The sequence below is a fragment of the Cyclopterus lumpus genome, chromosome 9, assembly GCF_009769545.1.
Source record: "Cyclopterus lumpus isolate fCycLum1 chromosome 9, fCycLum1.pri, whole genome shotgun sequence".
NCBI classification, from domain to species: Eukaryota; Metazoa; Chordata; class Actinopteri; order Perciformes; family Cyclopteridae; genus Cyclopterus; species Cyclopterus lumpus.
Window position 1 is genome coordinate 15,106,872 of NC_046974.1, and position 26,313 is coordinate 15,133,184.

Genomic DNA, 26,313 nt, shown 5'->3' on the forward strand with positions numbered 1-26,313 from the left:
CCTGTGGACTTCAAAGGGGTTGCAACTAGGTCACCACAAGACACTGCAGTCAGCTAGAGCACAGTCTCTGGTCTGAGACATCTCACTTCTCCCCCTTTCCCTCCTCTCTCTCCTCCCCCATCCCTCTTACTCCCCCAACCTCTCTCTCTTTCCCTCTCTATACAATGATATCAGTGAAATTAAAATGGATTATGGCGCCTTTCCCTCTTGTCATTCCCTGGGGTTGTAAAGCACCATGTCATGTTACTGTTACTATAATATTACTTCTTTATCATTGCCCATCGAAGCTGGTGCTCAGCAGTTTAACTAATGTTTAATTTAGACAGAGCGAGGGAAACGGAGAGAGAGAGAGAGACAGAGGGAGCAAAAAGAGGCACAGACCAGATACCAAGAAGAAGAATGCAGAAACAGCCCAATCCTCCATGGTCACACACTGCCATGCTGATCTGTCAAAGGCCAAAGAGGCAGTGAATCCAAAGGCTACTGCACTTTGGAAGAGAGAAAGGAGAAAGGAGAGAGAAACTCAGGAGGGAAGGTTGAGTTTGTACAAGGTCAAAATGAACAGAGAGATGCAGGGCTACGCCGCCTCTCTGAACAAAGAGCAAAACACCAGAAAACCGCCACAAACATCTTAAGATGGATACAGAGGGGATGGGAGGGAGGCAGGAAGACAGGGGAGGTACACTTTTATCAGGTAAGTGAAGGACATAATATACAGTAGCTACACAGAAACACACACTTATGTCCTGCTTCCTGGTGATGGGAAAACCACATATGAAAACATATTTGTGAATGATAAAAGGGCTTTTATTTATGGGCAGATGGGAGTGTGTGAATGTCAGTTTGTGTAAGAGTGTGTGTACTTTTGTATGCATGTGCGTGCAGATGTATTCAGCGTATGCATTATGGACACCTGTCTGTGTGGCTTCTGGAAGTGGGGTTCATGTTTGCTCTATTTTCTTAATGCCAACACTAAACATCTCTTTGCATTACATTAATCTTAACTGAAGGGCAGAATTTGCAATGGAGTGAACTTAAGCAGGATTTCTTACGATGTGAGCAAAGACCACGTTGGGAGCAGCAGACAGCTATTACTGTAGCAGCTGGGAGTTATCTTACACACTTTGGTCGTATACAGCATTAAAGTTATAGTAAATCGTGATTTAGGTAAGTCTGCCATTAACAGATTTATTTACACGGTGCCAGCACAGGAACACGTTTCTATGTCCGAGAAAACTTCTATTATATTGTCCTTGTAATGTATATGTCCACAGAGAACATCTTTTATCAATCTCTGAAAAGCTGAAACGTGATACGTGGATATTCTGTCCACTAAGGTAACACTTATCTACTATTGCTCCCAATAGGCAATACAGCTCATTGAGCTTAGATTAGAACTGTGAAAATGCACCTTATGCGCACATCAGTCACCACAAGAGCAGCAAATCAACACTTAGGAGAGAAATATAAATAATGTAATATTAGTACCTTTGAGTTGAGGGAGAGGATTAAAGAGGTTTAGGGTTGAGTACTGATAATACTGACGATAATATGATCGTTATAGGTGTGCTGATCAATCAACACTACATTATAAAAGGTATTAAGAGAGTGGGGTGACATGCCCAGTAGCAGTATCTCTGGCTTGGTTGTTTACAACCATGGATTGCAGTGTTCGTAAAGTAAGTAAATGGACTTTCATTTATACAGCGCATTTCCAGTATTCGGGGCTGCACGGTGGTGTAGTGGCTAGCACTGTCGCCTCACAGCAAGAGGGCCGCGGGTTCAATTCCCGGTCGGAGCGGTCCTTCTGTGTGGAGTTTGCATGTTCTCCCCGTGGCAGCGTGGGTTCTCTCCGGGCTCTCCGGCTTCCTCCCACAGTCCAAAGACATGCTGCAGGTTAATTGATCTCTAAATGTCCCATAGGTGTGAATGTGAGAGTGAATGGTTGTATGTCCCTACATGTGCCCTCGATGGACTGGTGGCCTGTCCAGGGTGTCCCCTGCCTTCGCCCTATGTCAGCTGGGATAGGCTCCAGCGCCCCCGCGACCCTAATGAGGATAAGCGGTATTGAAAATGGATGGATGGATGGATTTCCAGTATTCGGACTACTGAAAGAGCTTTACTATACATGTCAACATTCAAACATACACACACACACACACACATTTATACATAGGTAAGGCTGCCAGATAATGTCCAACATTATAATCATGATTATTTTGATCAATATTGAGATTGTGATTATCTATCATATTAGGGCTACAATTAACGATTACTTTCAGTCAATTAATCATTTGGTACATAAAAATAAAATCAGTTAAATGTGATATAAAACAAAGAAAAGCTGTAAAAGCAGCATTTTCTGCCATTTTTGCATGTCTATGGCTACATTAAAAAAAAAGTTGTATTATTTGTCTGTCGATTGACTAAGGGATTAGCTGACTACTATAGCAGCTGTAATCACCATTATGAATTGATTTTAGGGACACAATATTGTTGCTGCATGACAGCTTCTCATTTAAGTAAAGTCAAACATCTTGATCGCCCTCTGATGGTAGGCCGTTAGTTTATGAAAGCGCTAGATTTGATATGCAGCAGAGTTTTCTATGAGTGGAGTATGCATTTTAAAATATCAATAATTCGTTTGTTTAATTGTGGGAAGCCAAAATCGTGATCACGATTAATAATTGATTAATTGTGCAGCATAACATATAAGCTGCCCACCTACATATCAGATTCTAATTTAACCATTCACACACACACACACACACGGCACAGCCTTTCGGAGCAATGATGGGGTTCAGTATCTTGCCCAAGGACACTGGAGGACTGGAGGACCCGGGGATCAAACCACCAATATTCCGATTAATTGATGACACGCTCTATTTCACCCACAGCCATTGATTCAACACCTCAGTTATGTACACAATGAGATGCTTTTACGGAGAAAACTACACAATATGAGCATGTTGCGTATGTTTTGTGTCAGGACTTGATGAGTCATTGTTGTGGGAATGTCTGATGAAGTGCATTGTTTCAATCAAATAATGGGTAAATGTATTGCTCGGTCAATAACAATGATAGAATGTTAGCAACACAAATTAGACTTTGAAAGAGTTCATGTAAAGCTTACTGTATGCATGCATATACAGTATGTAGGTCTATGTTTGACAGGCACTTCTCTCACTTTAGGAACCACTGCCGATGCTGCCTCATACTTGACTCACAGTCGGCTGAGGAAGAGCAGCATGCCGGGGCCTTCCTGGAGACACTGTCCTCTCATGGCATCCCAAACAGATTATTTTGTTTTTACTCCTGCATTTGCTTTATGGCAAGTGTATTTGTGTCTACAGTATGTGAGTATGAGTGACTGTGTGTCGCTGTGTTTCTGGGTGTGCGCCGTGGCGTACTGTGTTTCTGAGCTCAGGTTGACATTCGTTTGAGTGACATCGGGGGCGACAGCAGCACAGTGGCATATGGTAACCGCCTGCTCACCGCTAAAACTTGACATCAGCCCAAACAAGTCAGCCAAGCGTGGCATAGTGTGCTCCTAAGAGGGTTAAGGGATAGGCTGTCAGCATACAGCGGGATAATAACACCTATCATGAGCACCCTAATACCAGATAAAGGGGAGGAGACTAACACCAAATACACAGGTTGGTTTCACAAAAAAAAGTAATGGATCTAAACATGTGTTGAGTAGTTGGTGTGTGGTGAAGAAGTTCAGATTAGAAAAAGCAGAAAAGTAAAGAGATACGTTGAGGCATTAACTCTAGTGTGTTCACATCGGTAAAATGGTACAGCATTTATTTTACTTAGCATTTACAAGCAGTATATAAATATGGTATGAAAATGGTATATGAAACACCATGATGGCGTAAGATTTGTCAACAACTGAAACTTTCATAGGCGGAGGTTGCTATATTAACTGTTAATTAAAGACAATATAGACAACACAGCTGTAATTATATCAAACGTGTCTTCATGGGAGATGTCATATAGTGTACATCTTTAACATGTCTTTGCTTATACACATGGATGTCTTGCTTTTTGAGCCACGTTCAACCCAAGAATCACGTTGAGGCCTATTGTCCTGGGCAGACACATATACAGAAACATACAGTTGTCTACTGACCCACTGAGCTGGAGAAGACAAAGGAGCTGCAGAACAAATCTGATCACAGATGCCATCTCTCCTCATTGTCTGTCTCTCTTTCGTTCGCTCCGACACAAAAGCACACATATCTTGAAACACTGAGGCACCGCCATCACCGCCATGATCTGATGTACTGAAATGTACATTTCACATCCACAGAGAATGCAGGACAATATCGGTCTTAAATGATAGATAAGCCTTTAAATACAGATTCCATCTTCGATGTCTGGTCACATACAGAGACAGGAATAACAAAAAAGCAAAGAGCTCTAAGGCACTAACACATACGGGTAAACACAGATAAAACCGCAGCCGCAAATAAATGCATGGCCTATCACTTAATTACAAATAATTCCGTGAGCCAAATTATTGAAAAGCTGGTTTACATAGCTGAATAGCATCTTGTTGTTACCATAAAACTTCAAATGTTGACGTAAAACCAGAGCAGCCCTCCAGCATCTATTACCATTTCTAACCACAACGTCGGCACAAAAACTATTAGCTGAAAGATTTGTTGTTGTTTGCCTTGCCTCTAACCCTAGTGTACCCCCTAGAACCCTGGTAACCCCTATTTAAGCACTGAGGTTCCTCTCATCGATCAAAGTGTGGGGCACACAGTGCAGGAGCATGACACTGGCACTGGAGAGCTTACAGCAAGTTTCAACTTTGACCCTAAGAGATGCTCAGTGGCTGATTGTGTGTGTGTGTGTGCGTGTGTGTGTGTGTGTGTGTGTGTGTGTGTGTGTGTGTGTGTGTGTGTATGTGTGAGTGTGTGTAAATTCACAGTGGGTCACCTATCTGCTCACCGCTAGCTCCATACAAAACTCAATTTCCTCATAGAGCGTCCACAGCTCAGCACTTTTAACCTGCAAGGATGCATGTACAATTTACAAGGAGATGCATGTGTGTGTGTGTTTGTGTCTGCATGTAATATCAACCGACTCAAACACATAAGGTACAATACACCCACCTGCAAGAAAAAACTGTTTCCGCTGTCAGTGAGTGCTGCTGTACAGGTTGACGAATTGTGCAAAAGATTGTAGAGGATTTTGTTTGTTCGTGTGTCTGTCTGTGTGTGTGTGTGTGTGTGTGTGTGTGTGTGTGTGTGTGTGTGTTCGTGCATGCGTGCATGCGTGCGTGCATGCGCATTGGCCATAGAGAAGTGTTCCCAGAGAGAGAGTGAAGAGGTATCCACCACACTCTGCCTGGGGCCCACTGGAAGAGAGACTAAACAAGACCTTCCCATTGAGACGCACACACACAGCCTGCAGCTGCAAATGACCTACTACCCATCTCACATATACAGACTCACACACACACTCACACTCTCTCACACACACACACACACACACACACACACACACACACACACACACACACACACACACACACACACACACACACACACACACCTTTTTGATGGTATAATTTGTTAATTTAAAGAGAAAAAAGATAAAGTCAATTATCACACGTGGGCTAAAAAATGTTCACTCACAAATAATGTTTCACAATTAGATCAAAGTCTTCCTCTTTCATTTTCTTTGGTTTTTCATCCTCATCCCCCAAGCAGCATGGTGGCATGAGCAGCCTGGAAACTGACACACAAAACAACTCTCAACAACTTTCTCAACCACGCATATACAGTATATTTGAATGCCTGTACATTCAGAAAGTAAAAGTTTGGACAAACTACTGGAACAAACTAACTGCTAGATCTGAATTTGTCATGTTCAGTTTAGGAATCTACAGCAGTAGTTCCACAACTTATTTTGAACAATGACTCAACAGCGACACACTCTCATGCACCCCTTAAAGCTGAGAATGTCATAGTACATATCTATTATCTGCTTATGTTAGGTATATTCTCTGTGAAAAAGTGGGATACAATGTTATCAAAAGGGAACTACAATAAATGGAAACCAATCTTGCCACATCCCTGCACAGTTTGTATGGCACCCCGGGGTTCCGCAGCCACTTTGGGAACAACTGATCTGAAGCGCTATGTTTAAAGTCACACTATTCAAATTGGATTACTTTTAGAGGAATCCTCTAATGCAATTTGCATGTGCTATGTGAGTAAATACAGAGATACTTTACACAAAATAAATGATATATGCAGAGTCAAATTGAAAGAGTTCATTTACTGTACCTCTGAAAGTGTTCAAATCACTTCCTATGTTTATGGAGGCCAATCAACACTAATTAACGCCACAAAATGTGCTGTGTGTTTTCCCTTGAATCTCTGTGCTTCGCCCAAATATGAAATGTCATAATGCATGCTCCCCCTTAAACACTTGAGTGAATTATGTATCTGGCAGATTTGCAATGGATGCAAATTACAGATGCCGCTGGTAATTATGATAATGACAGGACCTCCCAAAAGAAAATCCATTTTAAATAGGGCTTAATACTGAATGCAAAGAACATGTTCTACACCCATGCCATATAGAAAGAATGATAATAGCCATGTGCTGTGACCTTTTACCTGCAGTGTGGATGTAGAAAACCTCAAACCCATTGTAAACTGTCATTCTCATTTATCAGTGTCTTGTGAAACAATAGCCGGTGTGTTTTCCTAAAGGAAGCCTGAGGATGAACATATATTCTTCATATCGTTCTCTGACTGACAAATAAAGGCTCCCTGCCAAGAGAAACCCAACGAGACCACAATCAATATACTGCTACAAGATGTGTAGTGCGCACACACACACACACATACACACACACACTACACAGACAGGGGATGATGTACGATTACCTGGAGCACATAACAATCAGCTGCATGCTCATACAGTATGCACACACTCATGTACTGCATGTACGCACACACACGGCGACATGCACACTGAAAGACACTTAACATGCAAATTTCTTTTTACAACAGGGACAGCACTCCATTGTTCATCTGGACGAAAGGGGGCACATAGATTGATAAATAGCTCTCTAGATATCTAGCTTTTACCTCAATTGATGAGATTTCACATATGGCAGGAGCAGTGCTTTTAGGACAGGGAATACCACCACAAAATAATGTTTTTTCTCCCTCTGATCAATTTTTAATTTGGCCTGTGCAGCCGAGCCCTTGGCGGGCCTGGCCACGGTAATTATGGTGGGTTATTGACAGCTGCCTTCCCGCGGGATGCTATTTAAAAGAGGTTTAACCCCAGAGCAAGTCCAGGCCCCACACCCGCCTTTGAAGGTGTCAAGTGCATTGATCTGAGCTGCGGGATGTGCTGGGACCTTCCCACCTGGAGGTGTGTGTATGCCTGTGTGTGTATGCCTGTGTGTGTGTGTATTGCTTGCAGGGCTGCTATTACAAGGCCATGGCGAGAGGGCGCATCTTTTGACCTCTACACAGACACAGACACACAGACACATACGGAAATTGTCCTCTGGCTAAACCTAAGAATGATACCTTGTCTGGCATCTGTAGCCACCTGATGCCCCAAGATAGGCTGTACACGCACTGTATGCACAATGTTGTAGCTGGGCTACACACTCACACACATACAAACAGGTTAACTCACAGCTCGGGGGGAATTAGAGGAACTAATGAGAAAGGAGGAGGAGGAAGAATGGTGATTGGGGAGACAGAGAGAACGATATCTTCACGGCACACAGGGCCGTGACACAACACAGGCATATGCCAGAGTATGCAGATTATCTTGAAGAGGTCATCATCAAGCAAAAAAAAAAAAGAAGAAGGTGGGCAGCATGACAGACATTTAAGTTTATCTGCTTTGCTGCCCTCTTTCAGCCTCCCATTGAAATTATGGGCAGATAGAAACCCCTAGGCTTTTGACACACTTTTGAAAACACCACACCCCCTCTTCCTTTTCAGTGGGTCTCCAGTGTCACTCGCTATCGAGAGAGAGAGACAGAGGTAGAGACAGAGACACCGAGAGAGAGAGAGACAGAGAGTGAGACAGACAGAGAGACAGAGCGAGAGAGAGAGAATGAGACAGAGACAGAGAACAAGAGTAAGGGATTATAGATCTGTTTTTTTATTAGCAACTTCTAAATTGAATTAAGTAGTTATTACAGTTACAGTTGATAGTTGTGGTTGTGTGTGGTTTGTGTTTAGACATACTGTATATGCAGTTAACACTTGGGAGAGTTGTCAGGGTTGAGTTGTGGAGGAATTAATTCATATTTGAAATACTATTGAATCCACAGAAAAAGAGATTAAATAAGAAACAATGAAAACAAGATGAAAACTTTTGACCGTCTGAAAAGAATACAAAACTACTTTGGAAGTTTGTCTAACCACACAGTAGCCAATAGCTTACATCTGCAAAAAACAAAAGATGGCAACTGCAGCAAAAGTTGAGGGAAATGGCTAAGAAGTGATTAAAAGTAAAAGGACAAAGGTATTAGAAAATGATGGCTTCTTGTTTCTCAACTATGTTGTCATGACCAGATAAGTAATGTAGGAGAGCTAAGACCACACGACAGCATTCATAAGTTTTCTTTCACTTTGGACACACATTTACACAAGTTGAAAGTCCTACTCTTAACTCCTACAGCTACTATAACTAATAATCCCACCTTTCAATATCCCCTCCTTCCTCAATTATTCTGAATGTAACCTCACAATCTACTCTCTCTTTCTCCATCTCCCATCCCCCCATCCCCTCCAAACTCCACAGCGCCCACCCTCTATCTCCACCATCTCAGTCTCAGGATGCAGAGCAGTGACAGGGCCAGAAGGTAATGATACAGCTGCCATGATGCAACAAGCAGACCTGTCGACTGTCAGGAATTGAAATCATGAAGGAATAAGCTGTCATTAAGAGGCCCTCTCCCAGTAGTGGAGCTGGCTGCCTGCCTTCTTCCAACTCTCTTCCCTCTCTCTCGCTCTCCCTCTCCTATCCTCTCCTCTCCTCTGCCATTTGCTCCCTCGTCCTCCTCATTTCTCTCTTCCTGCTTCAATCCTCTCTGCACCTCTCTCCTTCTTTCCGCTTCTGTCCGCCAATCATAACCCTTCTCTGTCTCTGCATTCCCCCCCCCCCCCCCTTCTCATATTCATCTTTCCCCCACTCAATGGTTGATGATGGAGCATCCTCCTCTCACCTGTCATTTTAACTCGAGGATATGGCAATATAACCACTTCCAAGTGCACACACACATGCACACAAAGACAACATGCATGAGACCTGCACGCACAGCTCAAAGATTCTCCCTAACCCGGCAGCACTGTGCATACCTGCTGCCCGATGTGATGCATTTGTGTCTGTGTGTGTATGTTTTCTCGGTGTACACATGTCTTTGCGTACATATCTTGACTCATCTTTAACGTATACATTTTGCTATCTTATTAATGTGTCATCATCATAACATGATACATGACAAAGATTGTGATATCTTTTGACATGTGTGTGTACATGTATATGTGTGTGTGTGTGTGGTGTGTGTGTGTGTGTGTGTGTGTGTGTGTGTGTGTGTGTGTGTACATGTATGTTGTGTAAAGGGCCTGATTAGCTATCGCGCAATCAGCTATTTAAGAGAGGAAAGGCTGACTCAAAGTTCCAAGGAAACCGGCTAAGAGTATCAGAGAGGTGCTTTGACACAAGAATGTGAATGTGCCCATACACACCATAGATATGCAATGCACGTGCTCACGCACGCGCACACACAAGCACACACACACACATTAGTAGGGAGTCAAATTAACTGTTTTATCTGTGTATGTGTGTGTGCCTTGCTCATGTGTTTTTCAAAGCCACAAGCTCCCCCATATTTGCAGAATGCACTCCAGTTGACCCTTTGCTGCACGCTTTGAATTTCCAATCAACTTCTCATGAGTAACTTCCCATGTGAAGCACTCGAGGCAACTGATTGTTGTCATGAAACATTCGGGAAAATAGAGCCTTATCTAAACATGACTAAAAAAGTTTACACAAAATGCCAACATTTGTCCCAACACTATACTTTTTTTTTTACTCTGAGCTGTCATTCATTTGGGAATTTTTAGATCAAACATGTTTCATTCCTTGGGTGCTACGTTCCCGTAAATTAAGGAATAACATTTAATGAAGTGTGTTCAATCGATAATTCCCCTTCATTCTTCAGATTGTATAGTAGCTGTAACTCTTGAGCATTACACTTACAAATGACATCCACACAAATGTCATGGTATGACAAAATAAACCACAAGCATGCCCGTAGTAGATGTGGACAGCATGAATTGACTGTGTGTGCCTGTCTTTCCAGTGCACACACAGAGTACAAGGCCTGTGTGTGGTAAATGCCTGGATGATGATTTGTCAGGGTGTAAGAACACGCTTTCTTGTTTACTATGATGAATGAGCAACACTCGCACTACACACACCGTGTTCTCTATATCTAAGCTGTCACTTTGGCTTTCTGCAGTGCAAGCCTGCCTTCTCCAACTGTAATACCAGCTCGGGTAACTGTAATTCAAAGACTTGGGGTAGCTGAATCAACCGTTAGCACACACATGGCCACGCATGCACGCAACACAAACCTCCCCCGTTGTTGTACACAGCAGGAGTGGGCTTTACACAGCAGTGAAAGTCTTTATGGCATTCAGATGGACGAAACGAGGGAACAAGGGGAGAGGGAGAGCAGGATCTCCCTTAAGTCAATTTGAACAGCAGGCCGATGAAATTACACAGGTAGTCGTGGCCAGGGTGACAAATGAGCACTAGAGATGGGGATGAAAATAATAAGACAGGCAGAGCCACCCTTTGCCTGCTGACACACTGATGCATAAGCATGGATGTGATCATATAGTGGGAAAAGAAAAACTAATCTATATTTTACATTACATTACATCTTCCTTTCTCTCAGCTTATTCACTAATGAATACACAGGACTACATAGAAATCGTGCATTATGAGAATGCATACATGTTTTCTTGTACAATGATGATCAGGTTGAAGAATATGCTTCATTTCACTAACAAGAACAATATAAGCCTCAATTCTGGGTTGAGGAGTGTGCAGTAATAGTAGCATTCAAGAGTATGAGTCCATATTTGCACCTGTGAATGAATGTCTGCATGTTATTATTTGCCTCTTATGATATGATGCTGTGGGTTCACAAATTGTTCAGCATCATATCATTTATCATATGACCACTGGGCAGAGTGTCTTTTCCCACTCTCTACTTGTGTAAATTGTACACAAAATGAAGTTCAACTGAATTGAGTCAAATACAAGAACATAACATTTAACAACTCCTTCCACAGCCCTAAAATATCCAAGCCTGCTTTACAAATAAACAGTGTGCCACAAAGATATCCTACTGTGGTGATATAACTACTGTGGTGGTGGTGGTGGTACCAACGACCACACGATGCACACACTGCATGAGTTGTTCACTCAGGAAACCCATAAAACTACCAAACGTAGCAAAGATGTGTCACAGTTTATACCTGTTGAAAAGGATATAACTAGAAGATAATGTAAAGTATTGAGAACTAGCTCCACAATAACCTCTTACATGCAGTGTCCTCAGTGGACCTCTTTGTGAAACATTAAAAAAGACATCTTGGATCAGAGTTTTAGAAAATCTGTTCAACATCCAACAGAATAGATTGAACTTCTTTTGTAGTGCCCCCTACCTCTATGGCTCTGGTGATGAAGGGGATTTGTGTCCCTGAGTCCAGGTCCTGGTTGATGATGAGTCTACGGGCCCACTGACCGGCCCGCACCACACCACTGCCCTGGACCAGCACCAGCAGCTTAGAAGGGTTGGATAAGGCATCTGGGCTCAGGTAGATAAAACTGGTAGCTTCATCTTCTGTAGTGTCCACCTAAAGGTTCAGGAAAGCACAGGTTATCGTGTCAATAACGGATAACAGAAAAATGGATTCTTTCCCAATAATGTTCATTCTTTTAAACTGCTCAATACCTTTTGATTGGGATATCATAGACTTTCAGGATATGTAACTCAACACAGCAGCAAAGGGTGAACAACCTCAGATAATGATTATGAAGTGAAACATTGAAAATGTTTTTATGTAACATGAGTTTAAGGAGAAACAACCTCCTTTGTGGCCTTTGTAATTGTAAAAGCTCATAAGCAGAAGCACACTAATCATCAATAATCATGATTAAAAAACAGTCTTTATGTGAATAAAACTCAGGAAGAAAGAGAGGCTAAGTGAGTTAGTGAGTGTTTGTGTGCGTGCATGCGCTTCGTCCACATCCCATACGTCTTTGCATCCCTCCCAACTATGCCTGGAAGAATCTCTAAGGAGACAAACACTGTCCATAAAAGCCATGGGTGGCAGCTGCAAGAACTTAATCCAAGCAGACAAAGAGAGCCAAGTGGGGGAGAAAATCTTAGCCTTTATTCTCTTGTGCTCCCCCATTCCCTCTCCCTATACTTGGCTGTGGTTAATCTTCTTAAAATGTGCGGTCACAAGTTCAATGCCACGCAGGTGGACGGACCCACCACTAATACACAAATACGCTCGCACACACACACACACGCACACACACGGCATATATAGGCAGGCGGGTGGGCAGCAGAAAAGCAGAACAGAGCAATTTTCCAGCGGAATAATGAGATAAATAGGCCAAGCAGATAAACCAGTAAAAGTGTATGGAGGCTAATGACAGGCGCTGAGTCCCTGGCTAGGTGATTTATGGACACTGTTAGCGCTGGAGCTAACTCTGCTGTGTTTCTAAACACCAGCTACGCCTAACATCCCCATAAACGCAGCCTGAAAAATGATCACAACTTTTATAAACAGAAAGGGAGAAGGGATGGAGGGGTAGAGGGGGGCAAAAAGAGACACACATGCTTCCAACAACACATAAAAAGGGATCAAGTGTGTGCTCTGAGCCTGGATGAGCTGGGCAAAGAATAACTCCGTGATGGCAGAGTAGAAAGTCCCCTTCAGCACGAATGAATGCAAAACAGATTAAGCATCAGCATGCTGCGCCTCTGCGCCTTTGAACTGACACGTCACAATACAGTTAATTTGTTGAGGAGACACTTTTGCACAATGGATGTAGGCAGAGGAGGGGGTAAAAGAGGGAGTAAGAGAGAAAGTGAGTGAGATAGAAAGAGAAAGACAAAGACTGATAGAGAATGGGGAGAGCTGACTCCTCACAATCCCCTTTTCTTTATTTTTTTTAACAGGACACTCAATATCATAATCACACTGTGAAGCCTAAGCATTTACGCCAATTTTCCTATTTAATACCCCTTTAATCTTCAAGGGCATAATTCAAAGAGGAAAATGCCTCTTTTCACTAAGGGTACTTACTGGCAGGATTGCTTTAGTCATGTTGCACTTTTTCTCCAACAGCTCATAAACATACTGAGTGATGATCTGGAGAGAGAAGAAAACACAGAACACACATACACGCAGTTAGAGATTACATTGATAATACAGTCTAATGCAATTAATATATTTATTTTGCTATTGATACAAATCCATCCAACAAAAGCCAACTAAACTATGTATGTATGTATGTATGTATGTGTGAACACGTAATAGCAACCACTGTCATGTGTGCAAACAGAATAAAAAGTACTATTCAAAACCCTTGTTTGCCCTCTGGTATGAGTGTGTATGTGTGTACATGAGCTACTTGAAAGAGTCTGGATCGTACTGTGTGAGCTGTGTGTGTGTGAATCACAGTGCAGTTAGAGCGTTGAGGTTGTAAGTGCCAGGAGAGGAAATCTCCTGTACAAGCGAAGGGCTGATGTAAGTTATGTTTATCCCCGCAGCCACAGCACTAAAGAACCTTGTATACCGAATCATTCCAACCCCAGGCCAAGCCTTTCATGGTTCAGTGACATTAACAACTTTCTTCTCCATTTTCCCTATTTCTTCTTTCCTTCTTTTCTTCTCCCTACCTCCTGCTCAGCTGAGAACAGAGAAGCGCTTTGTGGAACAGATTTCACATTTTTGATCAGTTGTGAGAGGAAGACAGAGGAGTGGTGATAACAGATGACAGGGCACACTGCCGCTGGCGGTGAGATCTGTTGGAGCCATTGTCGCTCTGATGATGTTTCACAAACACGTGCAATGACAGACTCCCTATCCATGTCACAACAATACAATGGTGGGTGGATGGACCATAGGGCGAGCTGAGCAACATGCTTTCCTGTTCTGCAGTGACATCTCACTCGGATTAGCTTTTGAAGCACCAGACCAACTTCAAGAAACGAAAGGTCAGCGGTGAACAGCTGCAAAGAGAGACCAACTGACTGACCCCAAATACAAACAAAGATCAACCAGATCACGTGGCGTGATGCTCAGATCACATTCATGTGGAGGGGGGTGAAACTGTACTGAGATTGACACATTAAATGTAATAGAGATGGATCAGCGGTCAGAACATCCATCCATCCATCCATCCATTATCACCCGCTTATCCGGGGTCGGGTCGCGGTGGCAGCAGGTTCAGCAGGCCGACCCAGGCTTCCCTCTCACCCGCAGCACTTTCCAGCTCATTCTGGGGGATCCCGAGGCGTTCCAAGGCCAGCCGGGAGATATAATCCCTCCAGCGTGTCCTCGGTCTTCCCCGGGGCCTCCCACCAGTTGGACGTGCCCGGAAAACCTATAATGGGAGGCGTCCAGGAGGCATCCTGACTAGATGCCCGAACCACCTCAGCTGACTCCTTTCGACACGAAGGAGCAGCGACTCGACTCCAAGCTCCCCCCTGATGTCCGAGCTCCTTACCCTCTCTCTAAGGCTGAGCCCGGCCACCCTACGGAGGAAGCTCATTTCGGCCGCTTGTATCCGAGATCTCGTTCTTTCGGTCACGACCCAGAGTTCGTGACCATAGGTGAGGGTTGGAACGTAGACCGACCAGTAAATGTAGAGCTTTGCCTTCCGGCTCAGCTCCCTCTTCACTAAGACGGACCGGTACAGCGCCTGTTTTACTGCTGCAGCCGCACCGATCCGCCTATCGATCTCCCGCTCCACCTTACCCTCACTCGTGAACAAGACCCCGAGATACTTGAACTCCTTCGCTTGGGGTAGGCAGTTTGCCCCCACCTGGAGGGAGCAATCCGCCGGTTTCCGGCAGAGCACCATGGCCTCAGATTTGGAGGTGCTAACTCTCATCCCTGCCGCTTCGCACTCGGCTGCAAAACGCCCCAGTGAATGCTGGAGGTCACGGTCCGAGGAGGCAAACAGGACCACATCATCCGCAAACAGCAGAGAGGCGATCCCGAGACTCCCAAACCGGATCCTCTCCGCCCCCTGGCTGCGCCTAGATATCCTGTCCATGAAGGTCACGAACAGGACCGGTGATAAAGGGCAGCCCTGGCGGAGGCCAACACCCACCGGGAACGTGTCTGACTTACTACCGAGGAGACGAACACAGCTCCTACTGCAGGCGTACAGAGACCGGATGGCCCGTGCCAACGGGTCCGGCACCCCATACTCCCGCAGCACCCCCCACAAAAACCCCCGAGGGACCCGGTCGAAAGCCTTCTCCAGGTCTACAAAGCACATGTAAACTGGTTGGGCAAACTCCCAGGACCCCTCCAGTAATCTTGCGAGGGTAAAGAGCTGGTCCACTGTTCCACGACCGGGACGGAATCCGGACTGTTCGTCCTGAATCTGAGGTTCGACAAGCGGTCGGAGCCTCCTCTCCAGCACCCTGGCATAAGCTTTTCCCGGGAGGCTGAGCAGTGTGATACCACGATAGTTCGAGCACACTCTCCGGTCCCCCTTCTTGAAGATGGGAACCACCACCCCGGTCTGCCAGTCCATGGGCACTGTTCCCGACCCCCATGCGACACTGAAAAGGCGTGTCAACCAAGACAGCCCAACAATGTCCAGCGCTTTCAGCATCTCAGGGCGGATCTCATCCACCCCTGACGCCTTGCCACCAAGGAGCTTTTTGACTACCTTAGCGACCTCTGCCAGGGATATGGGTGAATCCACCCCAAAGTCTTCCGGCGCTGCCCCCTCTCCGGGGGACATGTTGGCCGGGTTTAGGAGTTCCTCAAAGTGCTCTTTCCACCGCCCGACGATGTCCCCAGTCCGGGTCAGCAGTTCCCCCCCCCTGCTGAGAACAGCCTGGGGTAGACCCTGCTTTCCCTTCCTGAGCCGTCGGATGGTTTGCCAGAACTTCCTTGAGGCCAACCGAAAGTCCTTCTCCATGGCCTCCCCGAACTCCTCCCATGCCCGAGTTTTAGCCTCCGCGACCATCGTCGCTGCAGCCCTTTTGGCCCGCCGGTACCCGTCAGCTGCTTCAGGAGACCCCTGGGCCAGCCAGGCCCGAAAGGCCTCCTTCTTCAGTTTGACGGCTACCCTCACCCCCGGTGTCCACCACCGGGTTCTAGGGTTGCCGCCACGACAGGCACCGATGACCTTCCGGCCACAGCCCCGAGCAGCCGCGTCCACAATAGAGGCTCTGAACAAGGTCCACTCGGATTCCATGTCCCCAGCCTCTCTCGGGATTTGTGAGAAGTTCTTCCGGAGGTGGGAGTTGAAGACCTCCCGGACAGGATCCTCTGCCAGACGTTCCCAGTTCACCCTCACTACACGTTTGGGCTTGCCAGGTCTCTCTAGCCGAGTCCCCCGCCATCTGATCCAACTCACCACCGGTCAGAACATATATATGATATATGATGTTTCCAAATGGGCTATTCAACAAAACAGCTTTCTTTTAAATATTAATATAAACCATCAAAAAACTATAACACTGGACAAAATATGCAGTTTCAAGTTCAAACCAAACATTCACAAGCAACTAGTGTGTATTTAGAACCGATCCAAAGTAAACGTGCCCTAGTACATAGAACAGAGGTGAAGCTACATGAAAATAACACTGACTGTAAAAAGCTGTGCTGCAATTCCCTTTTCAATGGCATGAATAGACATTTTGATGCAATAGAAAGGACAACAAAAGCAACTTAAGAGTCAAATATGAATCCTCATGATAATCACAATATTATCATGCTTTTTCATCCTCGAAAGAAACTCAATGCTAACTTGGTTTACTGCTTAAAAGAACCGCATGCAAGAATAGCATTTGGCACCAGACAAATATTAGCCTTATGACAGCCAATCAAAAAGGCCAGCAGACGGACCAATTGAGATGATCGATTCTAGCATTTGACCCTGTGACGGGAGGAAAATGCTCAAGGAGCGAAAACAACCCCACCTCATCCAAACCCACCAAACCTCCAACAGCTAATTCACTAAAATGTCAGCCAGTCTGATGAAGACTAAAATGATTCCGAGCCTCAGTATGCTAGTGTTTAATGACATCAATAAGCCTCACAGGAAATTTCATTTGCACTAGGTTATTTGTTCAGTGCCTCAGGTGGCTCGAGAACCATCTGATATAGAATAAGGAGAGAGACTCGGGAACAAGAGAAGAGAGAAAAGTGGAAAAAGTGTAAGTTTTGCTGTGTAAATGCATGTCCACTGATAAAAGGATAGTGTAGATCATAAATAATAATCTAATATCCAAGCTTGTATACAGACTGTGTGGTCATCTGTATGCTTAAATTCATAATAAAACCTGCAGCCAGATTACATTTGCAGTAAACAAGATCCAAAGTAAGAGAAAAAGGAACAATACTGGGATAGACTTAGAGCAGAGCCACACAAGTCAGAAACAACAGAGACACATACAACCCCCCCCCCCCCCCCCCCCCCCCCAAACACACACACACACACGTGCGCACACACACACGTGCGCACACGCACACAACCTCCTTCTGTGTGGGCCTCTGAGGACTATGTCTCAGCAGCTGATCAGTACAATAAGAAAAGCCTCTTTGTCACCTAATTACCAATGTGTTATTAGTGCTTTAATGAAAAGCCTGCAGGAAGCAATGCTGAGTGCCTGCATTGTCGGCATCAGACGATAGGAGAAACACAAGTGGATTTGCCACATAATATAAGAAACACAAAGAGAAGGGAAGGAAGAGTGGCGAGAGAGAGAGATAATAGCTGCCTAAATCAATTCAAATCAATAGGTTTCATGGCCATATACATGCTTACAATGTCCTTCTTATCGCCTTCAAATATGTAATATCATTCAAGCTGACAAGATATGGGTGCAACACAGCAGCAACCTCTGGTTCTGCAGAGTCAAGCCAATGCAGAAGTGTCTTAAAACCTGCATTCTCTCTACTGTCCAGCAGGGCGCGACCCCTCCAGATGCCAAAAGAAGTCAGATTGTATGGAAGTCTATGAGAAAATTACCCTACTTCTCATTTGACTTATTACCCTCAGTAATCTTTGTAAGAATTAGTGTATGGTGGCTAGTTTCAAGTCTTCTTCAATACAGCTGTACAGATGTTCATTTCATAAATTATGGTATTTTAGAGTAAAATAGACCTTAAAGCGGAGTATGCTTTTGGGTGGACTTGCTGCCGCTACCAGAGCCGTAAACCATGTCACTCCTCAGCATTCCAAATATGGTAACTTCCATTCAAAACAACATGGCGACATCCGTAATCCAAGATAGTGACGCCGAACTCAAGGCTTCAAAAACGGCAGTCCACAAATCAATGGGCAACGTCATGATGACTACGTCCACTTCTTTTAAACAGTCTATGGCAATGTCAAGTTTAAATTATATAATAAAGAGTAAGGGCCAAAGTACTGGACTGAACAATTCCACATCTATAGACACAGAGCAAAAGTGATGAGTGAAGGTTAACACAATCATGTATAACTAAGTAACCCTCACTGTCAGCCTTAAACAAGTTTTAAAAAGTTAAAACGTGAAAAAGTGGAGTTTCAATCGACCATAGGACAGCTGGTGGTGTATCCTCGAACAACGGTGAGCTTTCTACATGACCGTGAGAGCGGCCGTGGGAGAGTCTGAAATAGACCTTCTGCGGCTGAGGTCACCTCTGTGTGTGTGGTTTGTTTGTGTAGAGGAAGCATTGTGGTGATGAAGCAAGACGAGGGGGATCAGGGAGGAAGGAAGGGACTTAGAGGAGGGCTCAGCGGGAGGAAAGATGGAAGACATGAAGGGGGACATGGAGAAGCAATCCCCAGGAGCCAGAAGTTTGTGCCAGCTCCCACTGCATTAAACAGCTGACAGGAGAAGACCCGTTGAAGGAGGGATGGATGGGGAGAGAACAGGGCAGTACATGGCCTCAATAGGAGACCTTTAAGTGGGTGGGCTGTGACGTCAACTGCTTGCAAACTTCTGGCTATCCCCATAACAATCTCTTCATCACTCTCACTCACACACCGAGCCAAGTTCGTAATGAAGACCATTGTGGCTGCAAGTTGATATGTTTTTAACATAAAGGTTACGATGGTCAACAACAATGAAGAATCTGAGGTAATTATAGTAAAGGAGAGAAAGCAATGATCTGAAACCAGGCTGGGAGAGGATCGTAAAACATAACCTGATGTCAAATTAATGTTATAGTGAAATATAGAACCATACATGACTATATTTTTGTCAGTTACCAAGCTCTTTAAGGCCTTTTGAGGATTCCAGTTAAAACCATGTAGCTTAACTGTGAGGCCATGAAGCCAAACTGGTTTGTCTGAATAAACTATCTCAGAGTAAGTCATGAGCACAAATATACTCAAGACAGCAGCACATACACAAGAAACCCATGTACAGACGCACACACCTCTTGTCTCTGTAGTCCAGAGCGCTCTCCAAAAGCCACTTAGCCATAGAAACCAGAGAGCAAGAAGAGGCATCAAAGCTGTTTATATAATGAAACTGAAAAGGCTGTTGCATGCCGTATCACTGACTGCACCTAGGAAAGCATTCCTTCCCCTCCAGAGAATAGGAAAAAAAGAAGACAATCCCCCCGAACAATGCAGCACAACAGCGGCAGCAAGAGCAAAGCATACTCAGAAGGAGAGACTGTGAACATGAGAGAGAGCATGAGGCAATAGAAAGGTTGTTTATTTTAAGTCAGCCTTGTGTACCAACAAAAAGTGGTATTAAAATAGAGCCTATTGTTGTGAATTTGTGATCTGTCAGTTCATGTGGGAAACACAGAGAGAGAGAGAGAGAGAGAGAGAGAGAGAGAGAGAGAGCGAGAGACACTGCTGTAAATCCCATGAGATCTCTGTCATTCTTCTGTCAGAGGAGAATGGGCTCTCCAGGGGAAGAGAAAGTTCTCAGACACAGACTGACAGACAGACTGTTTACACTTAGGGTAGACTCCCAGCAGTACTCATCCTAATGGCATCGTAATGACCTCCTCAGGTGTTAACTGCGAAGCCGGCAGAGGTCTAATTCAAAGTAAAGAACTGTATGCCACCCTGGGTGCCCGCGGTAACAACAGATGCCAGCGACGTAACTCTTAGCCCTCCTGTCTTTTCTCTAACACCCCACTCAAACCCCAGCCCCCAGTCCAATTCCCTTCTCTTTCATCAACTCTAATCCACCTCACTCACTCCCTGCAACCATTTTTTTCTGACTGTGTCTACTTCCTCCTTCATGCTCGCAGCAGAAGCTGCGGCGTAGTGTTTAAGTGTTTTAGGAATGGAGAAGTGATGGCAGTCAGTGAATCTGGGCAGACAGCTGTCATTTAAAGTCCCTCTTTAGAAAGAACCCATTAGCTTCCGAACAAAATAGTGCTCGACCGATATGGGACCTCCCGATGCTTTAAGTACGGTTTGGAGGCCTGTTTCCGGGTTTCACACTGTGAGCCTGATGCAACACTTCATGAAAGGCACTACGACTCTTTAAAGTTGATTCATAAGGTTCATCTTATGAATCAACAGATGTTTTGTTTGTTATTAACTTAATATTAACTTTATCTTTTGTTAGTTAATAACTTAAAAATGGAATTCATCTCTTGTTGGTTAATGTCAAGTATCTTCAGGCCTAATCAGTCTATTACTTTGTGTGGAAAAACATATAAACACAACGTCTGATGGAATAATCTAAAGGCTAAATCTGCACAAACACAAAGAGATTGGAGCAATGTGAATGAATGAATAAGTTCAGCGTAATAGATAGTGCTGTAAGCAAGCTTCACAAGTACACAATCAACGAGCTGGCCACAGACTCACCACAGGTCTTCCTCGTGAGCTGTATTACATCCCACACTTTTTACTGCGTTTGTCCGGAGTCGAGTATCCAAATCAATGCAGATGATATTGTAATTTATGCACATGGTAGACGTATAACACAATAGTATAATATAGGAAAGAAAGAAAATTAAAACTATTTTGCCATTCTCCTCAGTATTTTGCTCAAGGGCACTTCAGCAGGGCCTTAAACGTTGGCCAGCTGGTCACTGCTATGACAACGCCCAGCATCCATAATGTGGAAACAGAGGGAGACGGAGAGAGAATAAAAGATAACAGAGAGACAGCAGAGTGCAAGAAACAGAAAGAGAGAGAGAGAGAGAGAGAGAGAGACAGAAAGAAAGAAAAGGAGAGAGAAACGGCTTTCTAATTCAGCCATCTGGCTAGCTTTACTTCATTATAATATTCTGACGCTCTGTGTGTGTGTGTGTGTGTGTGTGTGTGTGTGTGTGTGTGTGTGTGTGTGTGTGTGTGTATGTGTGTGTGTGTGTGTGTCTGCATTCCACAGATGCAGGCAGAGCAGAGCAGAATCCTCATTTATTAACAGCTTAATAGAGCTCCATCTGGGCCAGACCCTATGCTTGTCTTCTATCAGAGAGATTCATCAGCGAATCACAGGAATTAGGCTACAACTGACACCTACACCAGTTGAGGTGACCCCGCTGCACTGAGCAACACTGCGCAGATAGTGTGCTCTGCAGCTGTCATACGGCCATTAAGATAATCAAGGATGGAACATGTCACTACACCAACAGTCTGTGGGTTCTTCAGTCCATGTTTGAGTATGAATATGACAAAACAGAATTGAAAAGAACACAATAAAGAATATATTAGACCAATATGTTTTACAATTTACAAACTGGGGTGAGTAGAAATACTAAAGTATAGGATCCTCTAAGTCGTTGCTTAAACTCTTTATGGAGTGCATTCAGGACATAAAGGGATATTTCAGTTGAACTTCAGATGGTCCTACTTATCGAGAGACAGACAACTCTATATGGCCTTTTGTATGCTATTGCCATACCTTCAGACGACATAGACATAAAAAGGTATGGGCAAGCGAGCTGACTCCATACACTGTACTCCAACAGTAAATTCAAACAGCTGCATTTGTGTGATTTTGTTTTTGTTTTATTGACCTTTTCTATCCCCTTTTCCTCAACCTGCCTGGATTTCTTCTTCAATACATAATTTACAACATTCGCTCCATTTAACCAATGATTTTATGTAGTTTTTTGGTACACCATTACAGTCATTCTGTCAGTTCAACATTTAACAGATACGTCGCCCTCTCAATTTCTTCTGTCTCGCTCTGGTTGCAATGGCATGGCAATGGTTTGTATGGCTTATAATTTTCTTTTGTGCACCGTACATCACCAAATCTCAATTTCTACTGATTCAAGTTTGTTAATGAACTGTATTGCATTACTAATAGAACTGGGCTACAAATTAGGCTGCAGTCCAACTTAATGGGTCATAGCTTTTTCTCAGGCATTAAACTGCAGCACACGTGGCCATGCACATAATTTGCCTTCCACTTATATGTACAGATATATAGTCCATGGTACCCAAACAAAGTTGACCAGTGCCGCTTCTCGGAAATAGCATTATTCTAGAATTGTTTTTTAGAGATAAAAACTCAAATCAAGAGGGAAAGCATATTCACTGCTCTTGTGCTCAACTCAAATGTTGTTCCCATCTCTTTCTTTTCTTTCTGGGAGGCCATCACACCAACATCCTCGTTCTTCCTCTCTATCAGTCCCTCCATTCAGACGAGGCTGAAGTGCAAATTGGACATCTGGTGCTGTGATGTGTCTGACAATACAGCCTCCACCCCCAAAGCCCCCTCACACATGTACACAGACACACGAAACAAGACAGGACCGAGAGGATATAAAGACACAGAGGAAGAAAGGACGGAGAGATGAACAGAGGACAGGCAGATGTGTTAAGTAACTTTCAACCATTCAAAGTGCTTTACATATGACATAAAGATACTAAGACAATATATTTAAGAACCTCAATGTAAAAAGACAATATAAAAGAACAGGATGAATAAAACTTAAAAGGATTGAAACAAAAAATAATAGATTATCATAAGATGAAAGACTAGAATAACTAGAATTTATAATATTTAGACCCAAAAGTATTCGATGATTGAATTGTAAAGTCAATCCTTTGACATCGCTGAGAACTGTAATGTTATGATCCACTCTCACGTCACAGTGAGCACTCTAGCTGCAGCATTATGAATCATTTATTGAGACTTTTAAATACAGCATTAGAGAGACTTGTGAAGATATAGTTTATCTAAATTCTGCCGACACATAAGCCCTTTAATTCTTGATATGTTCATAAGTTCAGAGTAATGAAAAGCTTGTTTTAAATGTGGATATTAATATTTTGGTCTGAGCCGATAACACCAATGTTTCAGGCTTGGTTCGTAGTGTATAACGTTGGCGACTGTAACTGTGCACAGGAAAGACAATCATTTCAGTCTGTGTAGTCTGTGACACTAAAATACTCTAATTAAGTTACTTTTTTAGTATATCTAACGTGACACACTGTAACGGCCACTGCGTCACTCTGGTGACATACAGCATGGAACAATAGTGTTTCTAGAGACTTTATAAAACTAATAAATCCAACAATGAATGCCTTCTGTGATTAGTTATCCATTAATCTGTGTTGAAAGAGTTGTTGTTGAGTTTAGCCATTAGCTGAAACTTATCGAGGGCAAGATGTATCACGCATATCACAGAATTGTCGAATAATAGCTTTCCCCCTGCGCATGGAGGCAGTATTTACCTGCGCAGCAGATACTATGACAACAAGATGGGCAACTGCTGTAATTTGTTCTCCATGTTTAAATAACGACTGAATGGAGGCTTGTTTTTTTTCTTCCAGAAAACGGTCACGAGGAAGGGGTCTGACATGTCATGGTTGATAAGACCCAATCAAGAAAGTGAACGTGGGTGTCTGTATTCAAAGGTGTCTTAAATCCAGTCGTTTTCAACCTTTCCTGCTCTAGGGGATCTAAAACGTTGGAGTTGTGTGGATACCAGGTGTAAAGCAAAGGTTACACGTTTTGGATGGAGACGGAGGCCTGAGACCCATATCCTGCGATAGATTGGTGGAAGTGCACTCCTTCCCTACAACTTTTTTAGACGCCTTGTCGCCAAGCAGCGTTATAAAGAGAGAATGTTTCTATTCCCAGTTTGTCTAATTCAATAAATATGTGCCCAATGGACCCATCTTAGTATCATGTCAATCTTGTTTTACTTATATAAGAATGTTATAATAACGTACAAAGAAATACTCATGCCATTTAATTGACAAAGAAAGAAAAAAATACACCAGAAGGCTAAATAATAATAAACCTCAATCAAATAAAAGATATATGTTAAAGATAGAGATGGCAGGTGGATGATGACAGATCAGGCAATCCTTTGTTGACCTTGTTGATCTCATCAGTATCATCAGCCTGGCAGGAGAGAGCTGTTCTCTCTATTTGTCGTCTTCATTATCAACAAAGTTGGTGTTAGTTTGGGATGCAGGGAGACGACGTGGCAGTGACCAGGGGTTGAATTTGATTCCAGCAATAACTAGCGCTTCCATTTTTATCAATGAATCCCAACAGTGGTGGGGTTGGGTAGAGAGAGGGGAGGAGGAATTAGGAGACTAGCCCATGAGCTGGTTATCAACCCGCTGGTATTGAGGCTGTGACGTTTTGTCTTTGTGGCGCCGAGGCTGCAGTCTATCATCCAATGCCTGGCCGATGGGTGTCATAGGCTGAACCAAAAATGGTCCATCACAACTACAGATCTGCTTGGGTGGAGGTCAGCTGCCCTGAAAGGATGACTACATCCCCAGAACAGATTGAAGTTATGAATACAGTCGATTCCTTTTAGAGCACAGATTTTGCTGAGCCATCTCTTAAGTCCCACGAGTCCGCTGAACTTGTCGATCTGTCTATTAACAGTTGCTATTGGTTAAATAATAAAAAAGACTGGGATTTGTTCTGCTTTTACACTTCTAATTGCTCTCTCCAAATATCATTGGCCCCCACATAGAAGAATAACATGATTCATTCAATGCAGTGTATTCATTGTGTTACGGCTTATGTTCGCAGCATCTACCACAACAAGGATAGTCTCTTTAGATGAGTTTTACCCCTTTGCTCAACATATATCCTATTTCTGTCGGCTGGCACTATTTGTAGTACTCCAATGTTCAAACTAAGCCATCTCCACTTATGTCTCATGGAGATATTGGTTCAAACCTGTTGTAATGTAAGGGGTGGCCCATTACAGTCCTGCACACATCTTTAGGTTTTGCACCTAGATTATAGCCAGTAGGTTGAAATACCATTCACAGGACACTGGTTTTGTTTTTGGTGAGTCTTGGGAAAGTTATGGTATCATTGAGAGATAGCTGTCCATTCACATCTTGTCGAGTTGCGTTTTGAAGTGCCCAACAGAAGACAATGTCCGACTGTCGTGACTTCACAAGACTTCTCCAGCGCGAATATCCATGTCTCGAATACAGAATTTATGACACGCTTCAGTTCTGTTTGGGTCACGTTAGCTCTGTGGGTAGCAGAAGGGCGTTCAACGTAAATGATGACAACCCAGAGTCGGCATAAATCCTCTTAGGAATGATTTAGATGGAATAGGAAAGTCCAAAAAAGTAGCAAAAATGGAGAGCAGGTGAGAAAGGTTTCTACACTGTAGCAAAGCAGGAAGCTGCCATCAGGCGGAAGGAGCAAGGCAGAGAAAGGATGTGATTGAATATTATGGGGCAATGATGATACCATTCTATTCACACTGCCGGCACCAACACATGAGCCCACATCCTTGTGCCATCTTACACAGCTCTCAGGCTGAATTGTTGCTAGTTCTCAGACCATCTCAGGTGGCAGGTTGATAGAGAGCATTTGGGTGTGCTGTTAAGTGATGTTGGTCCATAACAGGCCTGTCTGCATTATATATATATATATATATATATATATATATATATATATATATATATATATATATATATATATATATATATATATATATATGAATAAAGAGAAAGAGAGTGAGTTGAGAATTGTCTTGACCCTCATGATATCTGATAAACTCTCTCATCCTGCTGGATGCAAATATGAAGGAGAGGGATGACAGAAGAGTCTAG

The 26,313-nt window shown here is 43.6% G+C and overlaps 1 protein-coding gene across 6 annotated transcripts in view; it reads right to left on the reverse strand.

The window, feature by feature from the left end:
• Nucleotides 1-26,313, reverse strand: part of fam172a (family with sequence similarity 172 member A) — a 144,155-nt gene that overhangs the window by 110,233 nt on the left and 7,609 nt on the right. For all 6 annotated transcript variants that reach the window (XM_034542129.1, XM_034542126.1, XM_034542128.1 and 3 more), the window contains 2 exons: nucleotides 13,401-13,466; nucleotides 11,745-11,936 (listed from right to left, as the gene is read on the reverse strand). In XM_034542129.1, coding sequence (XP_034398020.1) covers nucleotides 11,745-11,936; nucleotides 13,401-13,466 — 258 coding nt within the window. The remainder of the gene's footprint in view (nucleotides 1-11,744; nucleotides 11,937-13,400; nucleotides 13,467-26,313) is intronic.